General features: G+C 53.4%; 7 protein-coding genes across 7 annotated transcripts; 5 read left to right on the top strand and 2 right to left on the bottom strand.

Annotated features, from left to right (window-relative positions):
• Positions 1-148: 148 nt before the first annotated feature.
• On the top strand, positions 149-1,036 carry RHO25_011078 (uncharacterized protein; the record flags this gene model as incomplete). The annotated part of the gene is made up of 1 exon (XM_065603360.1): positions 149-1,036. The coding sequence occupies one exon, from the start codon at positions 149-151 to the stop codon at positions 1,034-1,036; it is 888 nt and encodes a 295-aa protein (XP_065459432.1).
• A 619-nt stretch (positions 1,037-1,655) lies between these two features.
• Positions 1,656-3,945, bottom strand: RHO25_011077 (uncharacterized protein; the record flags this gene model as incomplete). Its single annotated transcript, XM_023602048.2, has 2 exons — positions 1,656-3,414; positions 3,476-3,945. 2 exons carry the CDS (start codon positions 3,943-3,945, stop codon positions 1,656-1,658), a joined length of 2,229 nt encoding a protein of 742 aa, XP_023450609.1.
• Positions 3,946-7,270: 3,325 nt separating this feature from the next.
• RHO25_011076 (uncharacterized protein) lies at positions 7,271-8,735 on the top strand (the record flags this gene model as incomplete). Its single annotated transcript, XM_023602049.2, has 4 exons — positions 7,271-7,444; positions 7,494-7,855; positions 7,934-8,023; positions 8,078-8,735. The coding sequence occupies 4 exons, from the start codon at positions 7,271-7,273 to the stop codon at positions 8,733-8,735; spliced, it is 1,284 nt and encodes a 427-aa protein (XP_023450607.2).
• Positions 8,736-9,936: 1,201 nt separating this feature from the next.
• On the top strand, positions 9,937-11,496 carry RHO25_011075 (uncharacterized protein; the record flags this gene model as incomplete). Its single annotated transcript, XM_023602050.2, has 1 exon — positions 9,937-11,496. The coding sequence occupies one exon, from the start codon at positions 9,937-9,939 to the stop codon at positions 11,494-11,496; it is 1,560 nt and encodes a 519-aa protein (XP_023450881.1).
• A 1,093-nt stretch (positions 11,497-12,589) lies between these two features.
• Positions 12,590-12,931, top strand: RHO25_011074 (uncharacterized protein; the record flags this gene model as incomplete). Its single annotated transcript, XM_065603359.1, has 1 exon — positions 12,590-12,931. The coding sequence occupies one exon, from the start codon at positions 12,590-12,592 to the stop codon at positions 12,929-12,931; it is 342 nt and encodes a 113-aa protein (XP_065459431.1).
• An 832-nt stretch (positions 12,932-13,763) lies between these two features.
• On the bottom strand, positions 13,764-18,989 carry RHO25_011073 (uncharacterized protein; the record flags this gene model as incomplete). Its single annotated transcript, XM_023602051.2, has 1 exon — positions 13,764-18,989. The coding sequence occupies one exon, from the start codon at positions 18,987-18,989 to the stop codon at positions 13,764-13,766; it is 5,226 nt and encodes a 1,741-aa protein (XP_023450608.1).
• Positions 18,990-20,083: 1,094 nt separating this feature from the next.
• RHO25_011072 (uncharacterized protein) lies at positions 20,084-21,848 on the top strand (the record flags this gene model as incomplete). Its single annotated transcript, XM_023602052.2, has 3 exons — positions 20,084-20,385; positions 20,557-20,632; positions 20,685-21,848. The coding sequence occupies 3 exons, from the start codon at positions 20,084-20,086 to the stop codon at positions 21,846-21,848; spliced, it is 1,542 nt and encodes a 513-aa protein (XP_023451508.1).
• Positions 21,849-21,865: the final 17 nt, after the last annotated feature.

The raw sequence follows: 21,865 nt of genomic DNA, 5'->3' as shown, positions 1-21,865 counted from the left end.
AGGCTGGAAGCAACACCGCGCCATCGCGTTTCGGCTCTGCTCGATACTCATTGGACTGCTCATAGTTAAGACCGCCGGAAGGTTCTTGTCAAGATCCATCAATGTTGCACCCCAGCTGTGCAAAGAGACCCTGGCGAAGTTGAAAACCATGTTCGCGGTGGCGAGAGAAAAATTCCGAGGCTGGCTTACAGCAGCAGCAGAGTCCGAGGAGTTCAGGAAAGTCCAGTTGGAGAAGGAAGTTCGTGATCTCGAAGCACGGCGAGAGCAGCTGCGCGTCCACGTTTCAGTTCTCGAGCACAAGCAGCAGAATCATCTGGAGTTCTATTATGAGGAGGGTTCCAGAGCTAGAGTTGGGCGAAATCTCTCTTCAAATGTCCGAAGTCCAGTCGCAGCTGAGCCTAGTCAGAACGCTGTGCATCGTCCTCGGAATAATGGCCAAGCCAACGATGCGAGACTTGCGAGGGCACGTCTCCACCAGCTTGTTCTAGCTCGTCGTCAGGCAGCTTGGGGTCGCAATCCTCCTGTGCAGCCTGGTAGAGCTGCAGTGCAGTCAACGAACATTCCTGCGCCGAGCACTACGGTGCGTCGTGCAGCTGCTCAACAAGACTCGATGGCAAGACAGTCACGAGCCCCTGCAGGTGTCGATTCCGACCTTGGTGAAGATGGACTTGCACGCACAGGGGAGTCCGGAAACCCAATAGTGCTGCCTTCCCATCAACAACTTCAGATGCATCAGTCTTCACGCGCTCGAAGGCTGGCCAGGGAGCAGGAACCGATGGCTACCCGCCCGGCGCAGACAGACAGTGTCGGGAGTAATTCCAGTCCTTCTTCGCGCCAACCAGAACCTTCAGATCCTCATCAAAGGCCATACCTGGCTTTGCAACAAGACTGGAATCCTGAAGACTCCTCGGATTCAGATGGCGATCGCTCGCGTGCTTCGAGTGTGGCCGGCATGGCGTCTGAGGAGGACGAGGGCACCCAAGCTGACTGGGCTGCGGCTCGAGAGCTGGATGCAGCGCAAGCTCTCATGAGCTAGCCGGACAACACTGATGGCTGTGATGAAAGTCGTTGATGGAGTTCTGACCCCAGATCCTGGGAGTGTCCGAAGTGCATCATTGTGCTCTGCTCCTTCCTCATCGGCCCAGACCACCAAATCGTCCATCCCTGTGACCGACGGCTTTCCTTTGCTACACTGCATCCGCCGAGTTGGCCCTGCGTCTGTCGAGCAGTTTCGAGTCGGCTCGCAGGGAGGTTCTCGCACTTCGCGCCGGGGCCGGTAACCTCTTGCGCTCGATATGCAATGCAGAGATATTGTCGATTCGGAGAGATCGCTCTGAAAAAGGCGAAGAAGTCGACTGATTCTGCTCGATAACTTTGTCAGCAATGAGATCAATTCAATAGATGATGGATGCTTAATGCGAAAGTGGATGTCAAGTGACAGGTTTTATCTCATAGGGTATCTATGCCACCTTCAGCTTCTGCGTCAACTCGTTCATCATGTGCAGATATGAGTTGAGCATGATGCAAAGAAACTCGTTACGTCGTGAGTTATGCAAAACAGGAGTACGCGAGAAGACAGCTCTGAGCCATCTCTATCTCAGCCCTCCCTAAGCCAGAAGTCAGCTACAATGCCGGTCCAACATGTGCAAGTCTGTTCATTTCACGCGCCTCTTCTTGTTCGACGCTTTTGTGTCCAGTTCGTGTCCCTCTACATCCTCTGATACGCTCTGAGCCGCCGACGGACTTGCCGCTTCACTGCTCAAAACCTCAACCGTTCCTGTGCCTCCAGAAGACACCGCAAGATGATCGTGATCCAGGCCGTTGGTCCCATCGGTTTGGAACATGTCTGCTCCAGTGTCACCAGCTTCGCCAAAGTAGTCATTATTCCAGTCTGGGTTCGTTTGCTCTGCTGCAGCTTGAAAATCGAAGTTATTGTCGAAGTTGTTGAAGTCGCTGTCGTTGACGGGTCCTTGAAGCAAATCGTCCATTATGAAATCCGGAAGTGAGCCGCCTGCGTCGTCTCCACTAAAAGGTGCGCCAGGTGAGAATTGTCCTATCCTCTCTTGGATGTTCTGGATGGACTGATTGGTAGAAGCTTGCATGGCAGTCAGCGCTTCGAGTTGCTCCTTGTTTTGCTTGATGTTCTCCATGTGCTGCTGTACTGAAGGCGCATTTGGCGCAACAAGAGCATTGTTCTCGTTCGATGAAGCACCACCATGTTGATTGATCATTGCAAGCATAGTGCTTCTCTGTTGCGGTGTCAGTCCACCAACCGCGTTCGAGTAGTCTCCCAAGGCAGATATGTCGAATGCAGGGGTATTCTCTGTTGATGCACTGGTTGCATTGGCGTTGTTGATGTAGCTCATGACTTGGTTGTTATCAGGTACCGAGTTGAGGTAGGTTGGGGTTTCAGCATCCTCTTTGATCACAGGGCTGGTCGCCGAGGTGCCTCTTCCGTTGACAGGATCTGTGCTTCCAGGTCGTAGTGCGGCGGAGCTATCATGTTTGAGTGGTGGCGAATTACCCCCTGGCGGACTGACGGATTGCCTAGAGTTGGGTGTGACTGTACCACTGGTGGAGTCTTTGGCGTGAGGCGCACCTAGTAGTAGTTGTGGCTTTTTGGTGTAGCGCTGCACCTGGTTGCTTGCATCAGTCGTGCTGTCATGGTACTCCTCAACAACACTGCCATGTTGCTGCTGGCTGTTCTGTGTCTGGTTGCCGAACATGTTCACGACACCAGGTCCGGAATGCCCTTCGAGGCTTCTGTTGTAGAATGTGGCTAGGAAGGTCAAGATAGCGTTGATCGAGTTCTCATGCCGATCGTGCAGTTCTTGGAAGGCAGTAGCCTGCCGGTAGAAGTGCTCGTTCTGCTCCTTCAGTTGATTGATCATGCGCGAGATCATGCCTTGCTGTTGCTGAAGCTTCTTCAGCTCTTGGCGTACAGCGGCCATTTCAGTTCGTGGCATCTGTGCCAGACCGTTGGCGCCAACATTTCCGACTTCTCCACTAGGTCTCCCTTCGGGGCCTGGCGAGAATTGCCGCTCATCGTCGCTGTCGTAGCCTTCGCCTTTGACTGTGCCATCGCGCTTCCGCTTAGCGCCCGATTTGCCAGTAGGCTTCTGGATGAGCCACAAGAGGTCAGGCCGATTGCGTCGGAAATAGGGATGCGAGTACATGCTCGGCGGCTTTTGGCCCTTCCGTGCTGACTCGGATTGTCGTAGCGAGCCGTCGGCGATGTCGACCTTTTTGTGGAAGCCGTACATGTTGAGTTGCCGCACGAATGAGGCGTAGTTATTGTGCTTGAAGAGTTCCGGAATGAGTGTTCGAGCGAATTCGTCTTCGTCGAGCACGATGAAAGAGCGTCCATCTTCCGACCACTTGATCTTGTCGGCGTTGTCTTCCTTGTTGAGGAAACTGTATGATGTATCAGCGTCTGCACTCAAGTGATCGCCTTCCAGGAACGCCGTGTACTTACCTGCTCAACTTCATCACAAATGGCGGAATCTGTTTCCTCTTTCCTGATGCTTCTCGCTTCGCCAGCGCAACCTTAGCCTCCAAATCTGACTCGCTCTCTTCTTGCCCATTGCCCGTCATGTTGCCGTAGCTACTCCCGTTCCACGCCTCTTGTTGCACAGTTCCGTTTGGGGCCGCCAGCTGTTGATTCCTGCCCCGCCTCACCAAATCTGTGGACTGTCCTGGCGCGAGGCCGGCGTTGTATGCTTGCGGCTGTGCGTTGTTGAAAGCGAACTGATTGCTGTCATCAAAGGTTGGGGTTGAGAATGTCTGATCATTGCCAAACCCGTTTGCGAAGTCGAAATTGTTGTTGAAATCAGCGGCATTGTCGGGCATCGGCTGGTAGAAGGCAGACTGCGGCGTCATGGGCTGCTGCACCAATGGCGAGGCGCCAGGTGCTGGCCGTTTGCGCGTCCCCACGGCCTGCTGCATCGTGGTCCAGGAAGGAGCGTCGACTGACGCTGTTATCCGCGGAACTTACGCTCTTGCGCTGGTTCGTCGTGGTCGGTGCGCGATCCGTGATGAGGGTTGTAGCCAGTTCGGCGAGTCCGCGACAGAAACGAAGTAGGCGATGGAAGGAGAGTCTACAGGCTACGAGACAGAGTATGGGGGTAATGTCTCGTCTTGTATAGATTCGTGTCTTATTTGGCCTGTTCGGCGTAGAAACAACCAGCGACGCCCTCCTACTCTGGCATTGTGGTGCACACAAAGGTTTCAGAGACAACTCGTCAAGCAAATATGTGAGAGCTTGTCTTGTTCGCTCTTTCAGCGCAAGGCTTCGTTGTATGCGCGAGTCTTAGACACAGGATTCGTAGGCGCGGGCGGCTTGGTGGTGGCTCGAGGTTGCTTGCGTCGCATGTGCCGCAGCTGCGGGCAAAAGTATCGAGGGAGGGGCGGAGTGCGGGAGAGGCGCGGAGGGGGCATTCGTGTGCGACGCGACTGAAGTGTGCTGGCGGGCTGTATAGACGTGGTTGTAGAGGGCACGCACCGACATCACCGCTGATCGAAGTCATCGCAACGCATCGCCAGTCAGTGCCAAGGCGCCCCACTTTTCCCATGAGATCTCACATGCTTTCATCGATTCCTATGCTCTCCTTGTGCAAAGACCTGACATGGGTAGGAGACAGATTCCGCGGCCAGTCCCAATTGTTGCACTGCTATTCGAGACGACTTCCAGGCCTGGACAAGGACTGCAACGCGAGATTGACAACTAAGCAAACCTCGACCGGCCCCGGCGTAAAGAGTTCCGTCTCAGTACCCGAAGTCAGTACCTCATACAGCTCTAGCATCAGGACTGTCAACAGTGAGAGAGGTTGTTGCAATGATCTATGAGAGCTACCATGAGTGTCAAGGGTAACACAGTAGCCTTAGACTGATGACTGCTGGAGGAAACATCCATCTCTCACAACTTCAACCGTGGCATATCCGCAGATTAATCATCCGATAATCAACCACGAAGCGATCGCCGATTCTTGAACAAGAGCTGCCGCGGCGCACAAGTTCTGCACGTGAACATGAGCTGAGATATCCGGTCATCGAAAGGGAGTTCAGTGACCTGTTTTCAAACACAGTCAAATTACTTGATGATCAGCTCGCACGTCAACTTGACGCGCAGATTATGACTTCGTCTGGAGCGCTGCCAGGATTGCCCTGTCACCAATACACCAAGGAGACTTTTGCCGATCCTTCAGGACATACTTAAGAAGTTGCTCTCAGGTTCATGCACACTTGTGGCGTGCAGTATAAGAGGCACGGCCACCGTCCTTTCCGAATCTATGACCGTCACTTGCCTGATGCAGAGCATAGATGACAGTAGCGCGTAGTAGGTCGCCTTACAATACAGAGTTGTACGGCTCAAGCCAAGCGCTCCGCCTTGATGTCTGAGAGCAGCCTCGCTCCACATTGGTGAGTGCATAGAAGCACCAGCTCACCTTCTTCAGTTGAAGGGTGATAACGCAAGTCCAAGCAATTATGTGATGCAATGTACGAATAGTACTTCCCTGGAGCTTCTTGCACTAGTGCACATTCCAATCCGATGGCATCTACCAAGCTTCTCCCCGTTAAGTATTCGAGCACTCCGCGACAACACGGTCCTCAACAGCGGATCTCGGCTTCACTAGGGCATAAGTGTCAATTTGACTTGAATGGAGGCGTCATGAGCGTTTAGGCACGATCAGCTCTATTCCAAAATGTCCGGCCGACGTCTGCATGTTGAACTGTATGCGCAAATTGGAGTACATGCGCTGTGAACGAACACTCTGCTGTGACCTGTTATGAGCGTAAGCTTTTGCGCCAGGTGAGAGCCGCTCTGCCTCAGAGTCTCGCAGAGTCTCGCAGCGTGGGCGTCATGATCAGCAGGAATTCTAACTCCAAGACTGGAGGCATGCACAGCATGTAGTGCTTTCATTGTACAACATGGATGTTCAGTGGTAAGGCCGAGTCTGATACCGACATCCCCATGAAGGTTGATAGAGGTTATGTGGTGTCTTTGGCTAGTAGGAGCAGGTGCGGTGCGATGCAGTCGCGCTGACATTGTGGCTGTGCTGTACGTGGCGGTGCGAGCCGACCTTCTCTTCCTTCACCCTTCCCTTCCACCTTCCTTTATGCTCACCATTCCAAATGTCAGCCTCAGACCGTTTTGACACCATTTGCCACTTGGACAGGCTTCGTCAAGCCATTGACCCGAGACTCAGTGGGTTCAAAACTTGATTGGATCCGCATCGATGTCTTGAAGTTGCAAGCATGCACGCCGCAGAAGCGAGCTGCATAAGATGCTCTCTGCGCTCTCTCCTGCTCTCACGGCTCTGCCTATTACTGGCGCACTCATCAGCAGATGGGAACGCAGGGCGTCAGATTCCCGCAGGAGGCCGTCGGCCACGCGGCCCGCGGCAAGAAGATCGTCTGGTACACCAGCAGCGCATGGTGTAGGATAGGACGACATCGCTAAGAAGCTCCGAACTCGCCACCGCCCTCCGTGCAGAATCCGCGCCACTTGGAGACGGCACGACGATGTTTGCCGAGAGACTATCAGCTAGTCAGGCACGAACGACAGGTGCCGACCCAGCTGAAAGGCTCGTTTGCCAACTTCTGGCGCTTTCAACTCACTAAAAGCACAGCCACGACTCTAGAAGCATGAAACGTTTGTGGCGCGAAAGCATATAGCAGTTGATCACATATGCAGGGAATTTTGTCCGAATTGCGACATCCGACCAATAGTACAACATTCCTAGGGTACCGCATGCGACCTTCGCAACGCAATCATGAGAAGTCCATCCCATAGTGCACGGAAACCTGCATGGTCGGGCGCTCCGATAGTATTCATTGAGTCTTGCCATCGCGGAGGATTCCCAATTCATCTCGGTCCCTTGACCCTACTCGACTGCATGTCATGGAAGACGCTCAAGGGTTCATGCCTTACGTTCATACAACATGAGGCAGCACCAATGCCCATAATGCAGTTAGCTGTCCGGTTGCAGCCTTTGTGGTGGATCCTTGCTAACAGTAGTGCAACTTCGCCGACCCTCTTCGTGAGGAAATACATTTGAGAAAATTCCAGCAATGCGCGTCAACACTTGATGCCGACTTCTACCAAAGACACGAGCAGAATACGAGGACGACACTCCTGTTCGACCGCAACGCACGCCTGGGGCTGCATCAATTCATGTGATGCTTAGCTGTCACAGATCGAATGGCGTCGAATGCATCGTCAAGCGGAAGGTCACCATCGACTGTCACAAACGTCGTGCTGCCCTATCGGATGCATGTCTCCCAGAAGTACCTCGACTTGACCCGACGAAAGCTGGAACTCACACGGTTGCCGCGGGAGCAACGCAGTCGTCAGCCTACGAGATGGAGTTTCGGTGTCGCCAAATCTGATTTGGAGCCACTTGTGGATCACTGGGTGGAAAGGTATAACTGGAGAGCTCAGGAAGTAACATTTATGGATCATTCTCAAATCATTCTCAGCTAACTTGTGATAGGCACATTACAATGATACGCTTCCACAGTATCGTATGGTCGTGCAGGGCACTCGGCTGCACTACGTACACAAGCGTTCAACGTCTCCGAACGCTATACCCCTCATCTTTGTACACGGCGGGCTGCCTGAAAGCTTCATTGGCATATACCATATGATTGATAGCCTCACAGACCCCGTCAAAACACCACCCCGGGGAAACGAGAACACACCTTCTTTCCACGTTATCGCACCAAGCATCCCAGGCTTCGGATTTAGCGATGTGGTTGCTGAAGAAGGAAACAATGTCTCGTCTACCGCAGAGCTGTTCGATGCCTTGATGAAATCGCTGGGCTATTCAACATATATCGCGACTGGGAGCGGATGGTACGTCTCAGATATGCACAAGGTCTGCCAGCCTGTGCATCCTCCTCATCAGGCCCATGTGAACTGACGCGCAATTAGGGGGTTCAATATCTGTCGTTTGCTGGCACTGGTGCACAGCGAGAGCTGCATCGCGGTTCATACTTCGAACCCTGATCTACCGGATCCCAGGTCAGTTGTCTGCCCACGAGTTCCGTACACGAAGGCTGACACATCTTCATTTAGAACGAGCTACGGCTATTCGCACCAGCCCACGTCGATGCCAGCTTCGCCTTCCCAATCGCCTCATGGCATCACACCTCCACTGACACCTGGATCACCTTCGATCATACCAGACCGTCCACAGACCGTCGCATACGCGTTGTGTGACTCGCCCACGGGGTTGCTAGCGTATACCATGGATGCCATCCAACCCACGTCCTCCGACGCCTCCACCTCACCATTCATCAATATCCCAGGCTTACAAAATGCATGGACACCTACGGCACTGATTGATTGGTGTATGCTGTACTGGTTACCCGGCCCAGAGGTAGCCCTCAGGTGGCTCATGAGCTCTGCACCAGTGGTGCCCAAACTCTGGCGCTCTTATACCCAGGTCCCTTTGGCAATCTCGCACTTTGGGAGTCATGAGCAACCGCATTCCAGCGCACGATGGGCAGAATCATATCATCGGGTACTCCTCTTTCGCAGCCGCTCTGGTAGCGTGCGATTCCCTGCCTGGGAGCGACCGGCGGAAATGGTGGCCGATATTCAAGAGCTGGCTGTGCTCTTGGGACCAATGCTGTATGGTGGGTTTGCGTCTTCTGCGCCTGGTAGCATGGGCCCACCACCAACTGTACCATCATCATCTAATACTGGAAATCCTCCTGGTAGAGGACATTGAGAGTTGAACAGAGCAGGCATCTGTTCTTCGTATGTACAAATGTAATCGACAAAGTACACATCAAGAACATTTTGGTTGTTTCTCCATGAGCTGCTCAATGGTCTGCGTGATTATCCTGAGAGGCATATGCTATGCAAGGGTGGCGATAGCCCCATAGATGAAGGCATTCGGTCTTTGATACGCAGATGTTCTTCAGTCCAAGACAGATTTGAGCAGTAGGTGGCAAACGCTTCGTGAGCTTGGGTATAAGGCACTCAACCAAACGAGCAGCATTCGGGACTGAGTAGGAACAGGCATTCGTGCAACGTCGTCTGATGTTTAAATCACGCATGCAGGCATTGACCTGTTGGTCTGAGACGCTCGGATACATGCACTTGGCGTTGGGCTGCATATCGAGAATTGGCCCGCCATCTGCAGCCACGTCACTTTAAAAATTTCGCCCTCGTCCATGTTGTCCACCACGACAAACTGACCTCGAAAACACCTCAGATTCGGACCTGTAATTTGCAAAGTCCCTCTGAAACCCTACAAAAGCGGCAACAACGCACGAGACCAGTGCGACCCACCTTGCGACGATTGCACTCTGCGCCCAAAAAAAGCACGTCGCGTGCTTGATATCAGACTCTCAATGAAGAGTCTGTAAACCAGAGCCTCTCCAGCAATACTCCCACGTTCCATGCGTCCAGAAGATCTTCTACGAGCACTGTCCAAGCCTCAGAAGTAGGAAAACCAAAGTTTGCCGCTGTGGTGAATTGAGTGCGACGCTGACCACCCCATGTGTCACAGGCCTAGATAACACCATCTCGACGACCTCGACCTACCAAAGCACCACCTTCCCACAGCCTATCGACCCGATACTTCCGCCGGGTATCGGAGACCTGTTCACCTCGACCCGCGCATAGTCGGCACCATTCCCCGCCGCAAGAGCTCCCATATCCTTTCCTGCGGAAGACCTCCATAACACGACCAAGGTCGTCTACCACATTCACAACCGCTTGCTGCTGGCGTAAGCCAGCCTCCAACTCGAAAAGAAGGGTGTGGGCCTTCTCTCCTCAGGCGATCTTGAGACAGTCGCTGAGGCAGCAGACAGAGCTATCACAGTTCAGAGGATCAGCGGACACACAGCCGCCTGCGCCAGGTCAAGAGGCACAAGTGCACAAGTGCGTGATCAAGAAACCAGCCGAAAGAGCAAGCATTGGAAATGGTGAACACTACGATCCCACCCAACTATACCAATTCTCCTTCCTCATTGAGTGGAACTCCGCATTGGACGATCAATCGAGACATTACTGCTCTCGATCTTGACTCCAGCAATGCATTTGAAGGACCAGAGAAGCTCCTAGAAGTATGGTTCACGGAGTCGGACAAGGCGCTGCCGCCTTCGGCAGTGCCAAATGGGCTGAAGGCCGTATCTCAGGACACCTGGAAGGAAATGCTTGACCTAGTCAACTGCAAGGTTCTGTCAGTCATCGAGTCTGGCAATGTCGATGCGTACTTGCTCTCGGAGTCGAGCATGTTCATCTTCCCACACAAGCTCGTGCTAAAGACTTGCGGCACGACTACTCTGTTGCGTGGGCTGCCACGCATTCTGGAAATCGCAGCTCTAGAAGCGGGCTTCCCGCACGTCAAGGCCAGCCTGCCAGAAGGCACCAGTGCGGCGGCTAAGCCACATCGTGTCTTCTACAGTCGCAAGAACTTCTTGTTCCCCGATCAACAGAAAGGGCCACACCGCAGCTGGCGCGACGAGGTGCGGTACTTGGACAGGATGTTCTTGGGCGGTAGTGCATACATGATTGGCAAGATGAACGGCGAGCATTGGTACCTTTATATTACCGGACCAGGCACTGAATTGACTCCTCCTTCCACTCCCGAAGAGGAGATTCATCAGACTCCGACCCAGCAAATGGTTTTGCCAGAGAAGGGAAGGCGCATGCCGGAGAATGAAACGGGCGATGAAACTTTGGAAATCCTCATGACCGATCTGGAGGTGCAAAATGCTCGCAAGTTCTATCTCGAGGACGCCAGCTTGATTGCGCAAGACAATGCTCGCTGCTCCCACCTGGCCCGCAAGGACGCAATCGCTCATCTCGGCGTGATCCAGGAGCACAACAACTCCGATCCTAGTATCTCGGGGAACACTTTGGTTACTGGTAGCGACGATGCTAGCTTTGATGTCTTTGCTCAGACTGCCAAGGAGCACGCAGAGCTCAGCTCGGAGTCTGATGATGAGCCGCTCACCTTTGGTGAAGAGCTCAGCACCGAAGGCCACACCTTAGGAACAGTTGTGACCGAAGCTTGCGGACTTGCAGATGTGTACCCAGCATCCAAGTATCCGGACGCCCGTATCGACTCCTACCTCTTCACGCCATGTGGCTACTCAGCGAATGGAGTTGTGCCAATTCCCGGCGATGCTGAGAACACTCACTACTGGACTGTGCACGTCACACCTGAGCCACAGTGCTCCTATGCCAGTTTCGAGACCAACGTGCCGACTCGTCAAACCGGACGCTCCACGGTCGATGTGGTGCAGCAGGTTGTGGGCATCTTCAAGCCTGGCCGCTTCAGCGTCACGCTCTTTGAGGCAAAGGACGGCAGCGAGAATGGTAACGCAAAGAATGACAAGCGAATGGACCGCATCAAGGGCTACAAGCGCATCGATCGCGTCGTGCACGATCTGGAAGGTTACGAGCTCGTCTTTAGGTATTTCGAGCGTGATGACTGGAAGGGTGGTGCACCTCGCTTGGGAGAGCACAGCCCATGAAGAATGACTTTGCGCAAAATGCAAGGGCTCGATAATGATTGCGTTAGTATTTCCTCATCTCCTTCTGACAAATTGATTTTATGCGATATGCTTTGCTTGCTCAATGCGATTGCTTGTCTGCGTACTACATATTTTTGCGTATGATAACGGCCGTCACAATATGTCAATAGACTGTTCAGAATCCTGCTTCATCATCCGCGTCATAGCCTTCGTGGTGCGCGTCGAACCAACTTTCCTGTGCCTTTTCACCTGCCCAACGGGGACAACACCAAGGACTGCTGACTGGATTGCATGAATCGATATGATCTGAGATGGTTCCTCCTTCTCGGTATGGTGGTGTGATCACTCCAGAGCGAACGCGATGGCAGTCGACAAGGTCGAAGTGGCCTTCGCCTGTGGTTCCTGCATGACGGTCTTCTGTGTTCAGACGGCGGAGACGGGCGGAGAGACCTTGGATCTGGTTGTGATTGTTGGGTGCCATCATTGGTGCTCGACGTACGATCTGGGCTGCTTGTTGAAGAGGTTGAGGGAAATGACTGGCGCTCCTGAGTTATTTGTACGAGGCGCTTGTGGCATTGGTGAATACGTCAAGAGACTCTGCGGAGTCATCGGAGAGTGGCGTCCAGTGGCAAACGAGGACGGGATACGTGAGTCGAATGTCGCAGCCTTGACTGCTGCGCATCGCTCAGGCATGTCGAGTTGTTCTCGTCTGGGTCTTCTCGAGCTTTGTCGGCATGCTGAGGTGGCCTCAACTCGAAGCGAATGGACCTGGAGCTGCATTTGCTTGTTGCGCGATAGTCTGCTGCCCTCAGATCCTCGATCTGAAGAGCTCGAAAATAGCGATGGTGCTCGTGGCCTCGAATTTCACGGTGAGACAGCTGAGACATAACTCTGGAATCCGGACTTAAGGACGTTTGAATTTCCAACATCAAGAAGTCACCCTTTCACTTCCAGACACAGCAACGCACGAGTGAGACTAGATCTTCATAAATACCAGAAGAGTACACAAGTCACCAGCGAAATAGAGCGGGCACCTCTCGCTTCGCTTCACTTCCAAGAACTCACATTCGACAACTCACCTTCAGCAACCACGATGGACGCTTTCCTCGCGCTACTCAAACTCGATATCGCGATTGCCAACCTGGTCTGGACGCTCTTTCTCCACCTCACTCTCAAACTCTCGCTCCCCATCTTCTACTGCATCTTCGACCTTTCCGTTGCCTTCTCGGCAAGCAACGCGATTTCCATCATGATCGACTTCGAGCACCGGGGATTTTCCTGCAATCCGGTGGAACCAGTCGCGGCTCTGTGGATCGTCATTGCTGTCATCTCAGCCGTGATGGCCACTCTTCTTGCGGAGGAGCAATTCAGCTGGCATGTGCGGCACAGCACGTTGTTAGGCGTTGTCGACGCCCTCACAGGCAACTGGTTTTGATACCTTATCTCTGAACTTCCACCCACCACAAAGCAACCAAGCATCCAAAAGCACAACCAGCTATCCACCACCATCCATCAGAGAAACAACGAATCAAGCGAATCTCACATCAAAATGGATCGTATCGCTCTGGGAATAATGCGGAAGTTGAGCACCCCAATGTTGTACTACTGGATTTTTTGCCTGCAAATTCGCAGAGAGCCAACACGCCATCCGAGACTCAGGGAACGCACGCCTAGGCTCAGCTTCTGTATCTTCCATGTCGTCGTCTTCACTGCCCTCAACTATTGGCTTCGCGACGGAGATTCGTGGACGGGAGTCCATGCTGGAATCGATACGGCTCTGACGCAAATCGAGAACATCAAGCGGCCACTTGATTGGATTTTTTCTCAGGAGCAGTGATGGGCGATATGAACTGGAAGCAAAGGCGCGAGTACTTGAGAATTTTGATTTGAGTGCTTCCGCTGATGACAAGTGCACAGAGGCAGTCAATGCAGCAAAGCGAGCGGCGAATGCGTCGAGGGGTCACGAGAGAAACGAAAAAGCAATATTATATCATCAGAGCGAAGCATGAGTATCAGGAGACGGGTGTCAAGGATCATTGTCTCATTGTACAGTCATAGCAAGAGAGCATAGCTGCTCAGGGGTATCTCTGCGCGCTAAATCAGACCCACAGAAAGTCTGTGAAACGCCAATGCATGCTTTGTTTTCCTTTTGCTCCACTCCTCGTGCATCACAACGCCCTTCCACTCATTAGAGCGATGTCCATCTGTCTCTCCGCCTTCCTCCTATCTCCGGCGTCTCATCCTCTCTTATGTCATGCTCATCCAACTCAAGGCATTCCATGCATGTTCGACTGCGGGTTGCTGGAGGTAGGGCGTGCACCATTAATGCCTTGGTTCTGGTGTGAACCGCCCCGGCCAGCAGACGCATTCGGCATGGTAGAAGACGGACCGGACGGACGAGCCACGTTCGGTAGACCATGTGGCATACGCACAGGGAACTTAACCACCGCAGACGGTCGTCGCTGGGCCGTGCTCTTAGCAGGTCGGGTACCGGGCGCCGTCGATCTCGGAACGCCAGGCGGAGGCATGTTGATCTGGCTCGCGCTCAAGCCAGTAGCTCCAGCTCCAGCATTGGCTGTTTGCTTCTCCATGATGCGCTGGTTGCGTCGCATAGCCAATTCCTCCTCCACTTCACGTTGCTCCGTCTCGTCCAAAGGTGCATCGGCTGCATCTTCCTGCAAGGTCTCGATCGTTGTGAGTTTCTTGATCTGTGGTCCCTCATATTTGTCATCATCTGCAAGCTGTTTCTTAAGCACCTTATGCAGAACAGCTTCATCTTTGTCGAGCCACTGTCGTACGTCCTCCTGTGGCATGTCTCGTGGCTCGTACAGCCACTCGCCAGCGCTGCCGAGCGCGATACGACGAGGGTTCTTCTTGTCCACGACGCGTTGCGTCAAAGAGGTCTTGAACATCTGCTTGTCGTAGATATTGTCCTCAAATGTGCCGCCGATGACCAAACGGTACACGAACACTGGCTTGGTCTGTCCGATACGATACGCACGACCGACCGCCTGCTCTTCATGAGACGGATTGAACCCGAAGTCAAGGATGACAACACGGTTGGCGCCTTGGATATTCAGTCCGACCCCAGCTCTGGTTGACATCAACATGACTTTGGTCGTACCAGCATGAAACTTATCGATGGCAGGCTGACGTTTGGGTATCGGCACGCTGCCATCGATTCGGCCGCAAGATATGCCACGTTGCTTGATGACCTCCTCGACTATGTCAAGGGTCGGAATACTTCCTGAAAAGACGAGGACCTTGTCTCCACACTTCTCCGCAAGCCGCAGTATGATGAGCAACATTGCCATCTTCTTGGAGTACTCAGGACGGGCTTCATCATCGATGTCTGCAACCATGTCCTTCTTGACCTTATCTGAGAAGGAGAGTGACTGTACAGCATCATCTATGCTGCCGTAATCCTCAGCACCTGCGTCGTTCTCGGCTGACGGTGCTACAGAGCCGCTGTCGCTAGCAGGCGGCGTGGACTCCCGCTTGCTTTTCTTGGTCTTCGATTTCGCCTTGGGCGGGTCCAGGAGCTTGCGCTTGAATGCAAGTGGGTGGTTCATGAGCAGTGTAAGGGCTGCAAGCCAGGCAAAGATCCTCGTTTGAGGAATCACACCGTCGAGATTGTTTGTATCCTTCCGCAATGCTTGAAGATACTTGTTGTAGACCACTCGCTGTATGTTGGAAAGCGGCATCATGATGACAAATTCCGTCTTCGGCTTCAGCGAGCCACGCAGAACATAGATATCGGCACGGTTCACCTTGGGTTCGATCTGGTTGCGAAGCACCGCAAGCTTCTTCAGCATTTTCCGGACCTCGTACGGCTCGCTGTCTTTGCGATTGCCTTGCGCGATTGGATTAGAATATTGCTGATTGAACCACATCTTCTCGCCAAGGTAGTTGGGCGCAGCAAAGGAGACCAGTGAGTAGATCTCATCCACGTTGTTGCTCATTGGTGTACCAGTGAGTCCAATCCTGCTCTCGGTGCAAATGCGCGCTGCAGCCTGTGTGACTTTGGCTTTGGCATTCTTCAGGGTATGAACCTCATCAGCGACAACTAATTCGGGCCCTTCGATCAAGTACTTGTCGAGCTGCGGACCAATCTCGCGGATATGGGCCTCAGTAATGGGGTCTTTCCAGTTGGCGTACTTCTGGAAAAGGGTATACGTAATGAATAGCATCCCACCGACCTTGTACCAATCTCCGAGCTCTGCGAGAAGATGATGGCGCTTCTTGCCCGACTCGAGTGCGAAAGTGTTCTTGAGCACGTGCGGTGCCCATTGAGACACCTCTCTACGCCAGTTTTGCACCAGTGCAGCTGGGACCAGGATCAGCATGCGAAGTTGTCGTTCCTGGATGTCAGCAGGGCGAAGGTGCTCGGGGATCTGCTCATATACGGCAGGATTATTCGACTGCGCCGCTTCGTTGATCGCAACGAGAGTAGCGATGGTCTGAACGGTCTTCCCAAGACCCATAGTGTGGGCCAGGATGCATCCCTGACCGCCTTCATCACCACCAGCCGTAAGCTCTCGCCACATGAATTGTATCCCGTTGATTTGGTGCTCTTTCAGCTCACGAGCAATTCTCTTGTCGATAAAGATGAACTCCTCCCCGTTCTCCTTAGAAGCGAGAGGGTTTATCGCCACCGTAGATCTGCTGGGGTCGGACTGTATCATAGCTTGAAGCTCCTGAGAGTTGGACCCAGCACTCTTCATTTCCTTGAAGCGTTGCTGGCGTAAATAGGCTGCAGCCTGCGACTGCTCAGCATTGATGTCGAGCTTGACCTTCTTGGCCTTCCTCTTCTTCGGGGTTCCAGCAAGTTGTGTGTCGTCCTCTTCGGATGAGCCGACGAGGTCAATAACCTCGCCCTGTCGTCCGGAAGTGGGCTTCGCAGGCGCCCTCCAAAGATTTGACTTCTCCAGAAACAATTCTAGCAGGCCGCAGAATGTGGTGAGTGCCAGGCGATCGGTCGAGACAGAAGACCAGGGGATGTCTGCAAAGCTGTCATCTAAAAGACATTCCGGCTTGCAATATGTATATGCCAGGAAAAGTTTGCCTGCAACTACCACATCGATGTCTTGATTGCTGCCCGAGTAGTCTCGGGAAAGTACTGCAAGCACATCTCGCAACTTGTCGATGAAGGGAGACTTGCGCAGAGCTTTGATCTTGCGTTGTATCGCTGCTCGTTTCTCGGGGCCCATTTCGTAGAGGAGTCTGATCATGATACGCTTTCTGTCGCTTGCGCTCACGAGGTCGTCCAGATTCCACGATGCCACCTCCTGTGCACTGTCATTTTCGGGAGTAGCGCTGTATGCTATCTTCTTTCTCTTCTTCTTAGGAGGCTTTGCTTTCACAGGAGTGGAATCTGAAGATATCTCAATTGGCTCAGTGTTCTTCTTCTGTGACTTGATCGGGGTGTTCATATGCTTCCTCGCAGGCTTCTTGAACATTCCACTGGGACTGGTCAGGTAGTCTGACTCAGTGCCTCTGTCGTTGTCCATAGTCTGAGCGTCATTGCGTTGAGTCTGACGCTTTTCCGGCTTGATGCTTGGCGAAGACAAGTCTTGACCAAAGTCTGAATGCTCCGAGCTCGGGTGTGCAGGCACAACGTCCTGGTCGCAGTTCGGCGTTTGATGTGAATCGGCCAGCAAGTCACCAGCCTCTCCATCCGGTGATTCTGCATCGTTGATGAAGTCCATGTCGTCATGCACAGAGTATTCGTCTGACGCATCTTGGTCTTCCTCCTGGCCCTCGATAATAGGCTCAGTGGTGTCCAAATCGCCGTGCGCAGAATGGAAGTCGTCGTCGTCATCGTTGACGGCGTCGTAAATGGTGTCGTCGCGCTCCACACTGAAGCGGTCGTTTGCATGAACGTTGGGAATTTGGCGCTGTGTGCTGGTACCTGCAAAAGTGTGGCCAGAATCGAGGCGAGCTCCTCGTCTAGCGATGTGATGAGGTTCCTTCTTCCTCTGCCAGACATCAATCTTCCAGCGCTGCTCTTCGATGTCCTCGACAGTAGCCTCCATGATCTTGCATTGCTCAGCGACCTCTTTCTCATCTCGCCATTCGCCATGATGCATTTCAGTCTTGAACTTCTGGACTCTCTGCTCAAGGTTGTGAATTAAGTCGAGGGAGCCATTGATCAAGTTGTCTCGAATAGTCCGACTTTGACGCGTTCGCTTCCAGACAGTCCACGCTTTCTTCTCTTCCATTCGAGGTAGAATTTTATCCTTCCAGGCATCCGCAATATCGCGCAAGGCTTTGTCGATCATCGCGTCTAGTCGGGACCCGACAGGCTTGGTCTGCTGAAGCTCGTCCTCTTCTACCTCCTCCTCCTCCTCCATCTCATCTTGGAGTGAGCGAAGTGAGCCCTCTGAATCAGAGTCCATGTAGGCCGGCAGTACCTTCTCATCAGCTGTTGACTTGTGCTTTGCTACGAGGAAGTCCCATTCACCAGAGTTCGAGGCCTCTGGCAATCCCTGAACCGAGATCTCGTTGTACTCGATGCCCGAATCGACAAAGGCAGCATTCTCCCGCTTCGCAACATACCTCCCATGTTCGGCCATCTGGACAACCAGAGCTGACCGGGACGTAGTGCCTGTGAGCATTCGCTCTGGGTATGGATCAATGGCAATCGCGTCCCGCCCGTGGCGTATAGTCTTCTTGACAGAACCGATTTGCGATTCGGCAATGTCAAGATTGAGAAAATGCCGGATCTGCTTGTTGACATACGCTGATAGTCCGGGAGGTTTTGTAGGAGCTTGGAATTGAAAGCATTGTTCGGCTATCGGCAGGTCGTCGTCTTCTGAGAGAATTGCGCTCGTTGACAATGCGTGGGGCGATGCTTCCCGTGTAGGGGGATTGACCATCATAGCATTTGGTGTATCTCCGTAGCTTATTTCTTGTCCCATCTGCGTGCTGCCGAAGAATATATTGTCCACCGGGAGCTTCTCGTTGCCGAGGAAGGCTGCAGGGTTATGCAGTGCTGAGTCTCTTGGCGCCGTTAAGGCAATCGAGGGCTGAGGGAGCTCGAGTCTTCGTTTCTTGCGAGCACTACCAGCTTCTTCGCTATTTTCGCCGGCGCGTTTGGCGTTCGCGCTGTCGAAAATGGGGACCGGAGATGCTGGCTCTTGCTCAATGCCAGGAATTGCTACCGGCGTGGCAGCCACAGACACAGGCGTTTGTGGAACAGGCGCTTCGTCTCCTTTAGGATATGATCTTGACCATGTTTTGAGCTTGCGGATGCAGTGTACTATTGCACTGCGTTGGCCAAGGGACCGGATGCCACAGTCCTCACGAAGAAAGCCCAAATCGACTCCATCGAACAGTACCGCTCCGCAGACGTCATTCTCTTCGAGCTTCTGAGCAAACGAGTCCAGGTCTGGTAGTCGCGCATTGGGCATGTCGGTGATGAGTGTTGTTGCGTGGTTGCGGAAGAAGTCTGCCACCGCAGTGGACGTCCACTTCCACGGATCCGGATCCATGATGTTGTGCTGATGGCGTCGCGTGTGGCGCCTTGCACGAAGGTTGATGTTGACAGTCAGGTCGCGCCCTGAAGTTTAGTCAAAGATAACGGCAGAACGCGCTCGGCACCTCGCCGGATCACGTGTTGCTGATTGTGCCGTGTGAATTCGCCAGCTTGAGATCGAAGTGACTGGATGTCAAGTGCAGCGTGCGCCAAGGAATGCTCTGGGTCGTGAGAATTGGCGTCGCTCACCCTTTTATGTGCCTCAATCAAGGTAGGTGCGAATTTGCGAACGCACACTGTCTTGCACGAAAGGCTGCTGTCTGACCCCCTGCCTTCACCCAGTGACTTGCAAGGTCAGGTTGACAGAGGGTACCGTGGGTGACAGGCCAATAGAACGCGTGCTACACGCGTCTTTTGAATCAAAAATCTTAGTTCACTGCTCGCTGCAAGTCACTCGCAACGCCACCAGAGCATTTCTGGGACACAGCGTGCAGGAGCGTACGGCGTGAGAGCAGCGGCGGGCGAGGTGACACGACGCTTCTGGAGAGCGTGGATATCCGCCTGCTCAAAACTTGCCTTCAGTGGTCCCGCAGAGCAATCCACGCGAAGGAGCCTTCTGCCGCTTTCTTTCGCGACGTCCTACGTTCCGTCACTGCCGCCGTAAATCTGGAGGCTCTTCCCGCCGGAAAAGCGGTGAAGTCACAGCTCTTGCTAGGTCCTCTGACATATTATGAGCAGAGTACTTGCATCAGACCTTGTCTTGAAAGCGCTTGTATTGACTAGACTCGCTGTTTCGGCTGCGGTGGAGAGTGGTGGACAGGACGGTTTCGCTCGGCGCTGCGCGTTCGTATGCAGAATCCAGAGACGTGCGGGCGGCGTCTTAAGCTGTCTTGAACGGCTGGACGCGAGGTGCAAAGCCTTTGGCAACGGTCGTGTGAGACCCGTCTCGGTCGCGTCGGCCTGCGTGTGTAGCGTTTGACGCGCCTTGTAGCGTGAAGTGGGAAGGTGAGGTCGCTCGCCTTGGCGACATCGGCGAACAAGAGACCCACTCAATGCGATGAGTCCATCTCCAACGAACAGCACCTCATTTGTAAGAAAACAAACATTCGCATGCCACCCAACATGTATCCAGAGTATCCGCCAGAGCTCATCGACGAGCAGAAGTCGTATCTGTTGGCCAATCTCAAGGACTGGTCAATCGCTCATGGTCTGGCAGTCAGAGTAGCACCAACATATGTGCCGACAGAGCAGGATCCCGCCGGAGCGTTAGCGACGACAGCTCCGGTAACACTGTTCCCAAGTCTGTTCCCGAAGGTCTGCTTCGAGCAGGCAAAGTCAGTAGCCAGAGCATACAATGAGCTCTACTCTGCCATCGCCAGTGATGAGGGATGGTTGACTGGCATCGTTGAAGAGTAGGTACTTTCCGTAAGTCAGAGTACTTTCGTCTCAGTTTCAGCGTGTCGTCACATGCAAGTCCTTCTGCACATGACAAGCACTGGCTTCGGCTTCGTATCTCGCGTGTGCCTCACATGCGGGCATGATATGTTCACTTCACTTGACCAATAGCTGACATGTGATTATAGGCTGGCAGCAATCGACGATTTCATGGCAGGACTCTGGAAGGTGCACCAGGCTGTCAAGAAAGAGGGATATGCGCAGGTGTGTCTCCTCACGTCTTCTTTGAGACCCATAATCGCTGATATACCCTCAGCCAATAGCTCTTGGTCTGTTTCGTTCGGATTACATGGTGCACGTTGATCAAGGCAACGCTTCGCAACCTACAGTAAAGCAAGTGGAATTCAATACGATCGCATCCTCTTTCGGTGGTCTGTCGAGCCAAGTCGCTGGTCTTCATCGTCACCTGCAGTCCATCGACGCATATCCTGAGGAACTCTCGAGTCTCGTCAATGAATCCAGTCTGCCTGAGAGCACCTCCGTGCCTTCATTGGCGAGGGGCATGGCTGAAGCCCACAAGGCGTACGGCAAGTCCACGACTGGACTCCCTGCATGTGTGATCTTCTTGGTGCAGGATCCGGAGCGCAATGTCTTCGACCAACGACATCTTGAGTACGCCTTGAACGAAAATCATGGTGTCCGTACGTTCCGTCTACCTTTCGGACGGGTTCATGATGATACGAAGTTGGATGACAATCGCAAGCTCATCTACACTCCACCTCAAAGTCCTAAGAAGCAATACGAGGTTACAGTAGTGTACTTCCGGGCCGGATACTCACCAGATGAGTACACTTCTGACGCGCATTGGTCTGCGCGCCTTCACATTGAGCGCAGCGCTGCAATCAAATGCCCAACAGTACTGACACAGCTCGCTGGCACAAAGAAAGTCCAACAAGTCCTTGCAACTCCACACTCTCCTCACCTTGCAAAGTTCCTCCCAGATCAGGCCCAAGCCGCCGAAGTCCTCAAAACCTTCGCTCCAATCTACCCTCTCGACAAATCCTCAGCCGGCCTCGAAGCCCGCAAACTCGCCCAAGACCCCTCGAGCGCAACCCGCTACGTCCTCAAACCCCAACGCGAAGGCGGCGGAAACAACATCTACCGCAAAGCAATCCCACCATTCCTGAAAGACCTCCCAGAATCCCACTGGCCTGCTTACATTCTCATGGAAATGATCGAGCCACCCGCCCAATCCAACACCATTTTCCGCAACGGCGAATTCCAAACTGGCGGGGTGATCTGCGAACTCGGCATCTACGGAGCCTGTATCTGGAGAGCCGACGCAGCAGACGGCAAAAGGGAAATCCTCGAAAACTTCGAGGCTGGGTACTTGCTCCGCACAAAAGGCGATCAGAGCGAAGAAGGTGGCGTGGCAGCAGGTTTCGGAGCGGTTGATAGTCCATGCTTGGTGGACGTTTAAAAGAAGGGTACAGGTAT

The sequence above is a fragment of the Cercospora beticola genome, chromosome 7, assembly GCF_033473495.1.
Source record: "Cercospora beticola chromosome 7, complete sequence".
Classification (NCBI taxonomy): Eukaryota; Fungi; Ascomycota; class Dothideomycetes; order Mycosphaerellales; family Mycosphaerellaceae; genus Cercospora; species Cercospora beticola.
The sequence above is the reverse complement of the archived record's forward strand: the minus strand, read 5'-3'. Positions and strand labels throughout refer to the sequence as shown.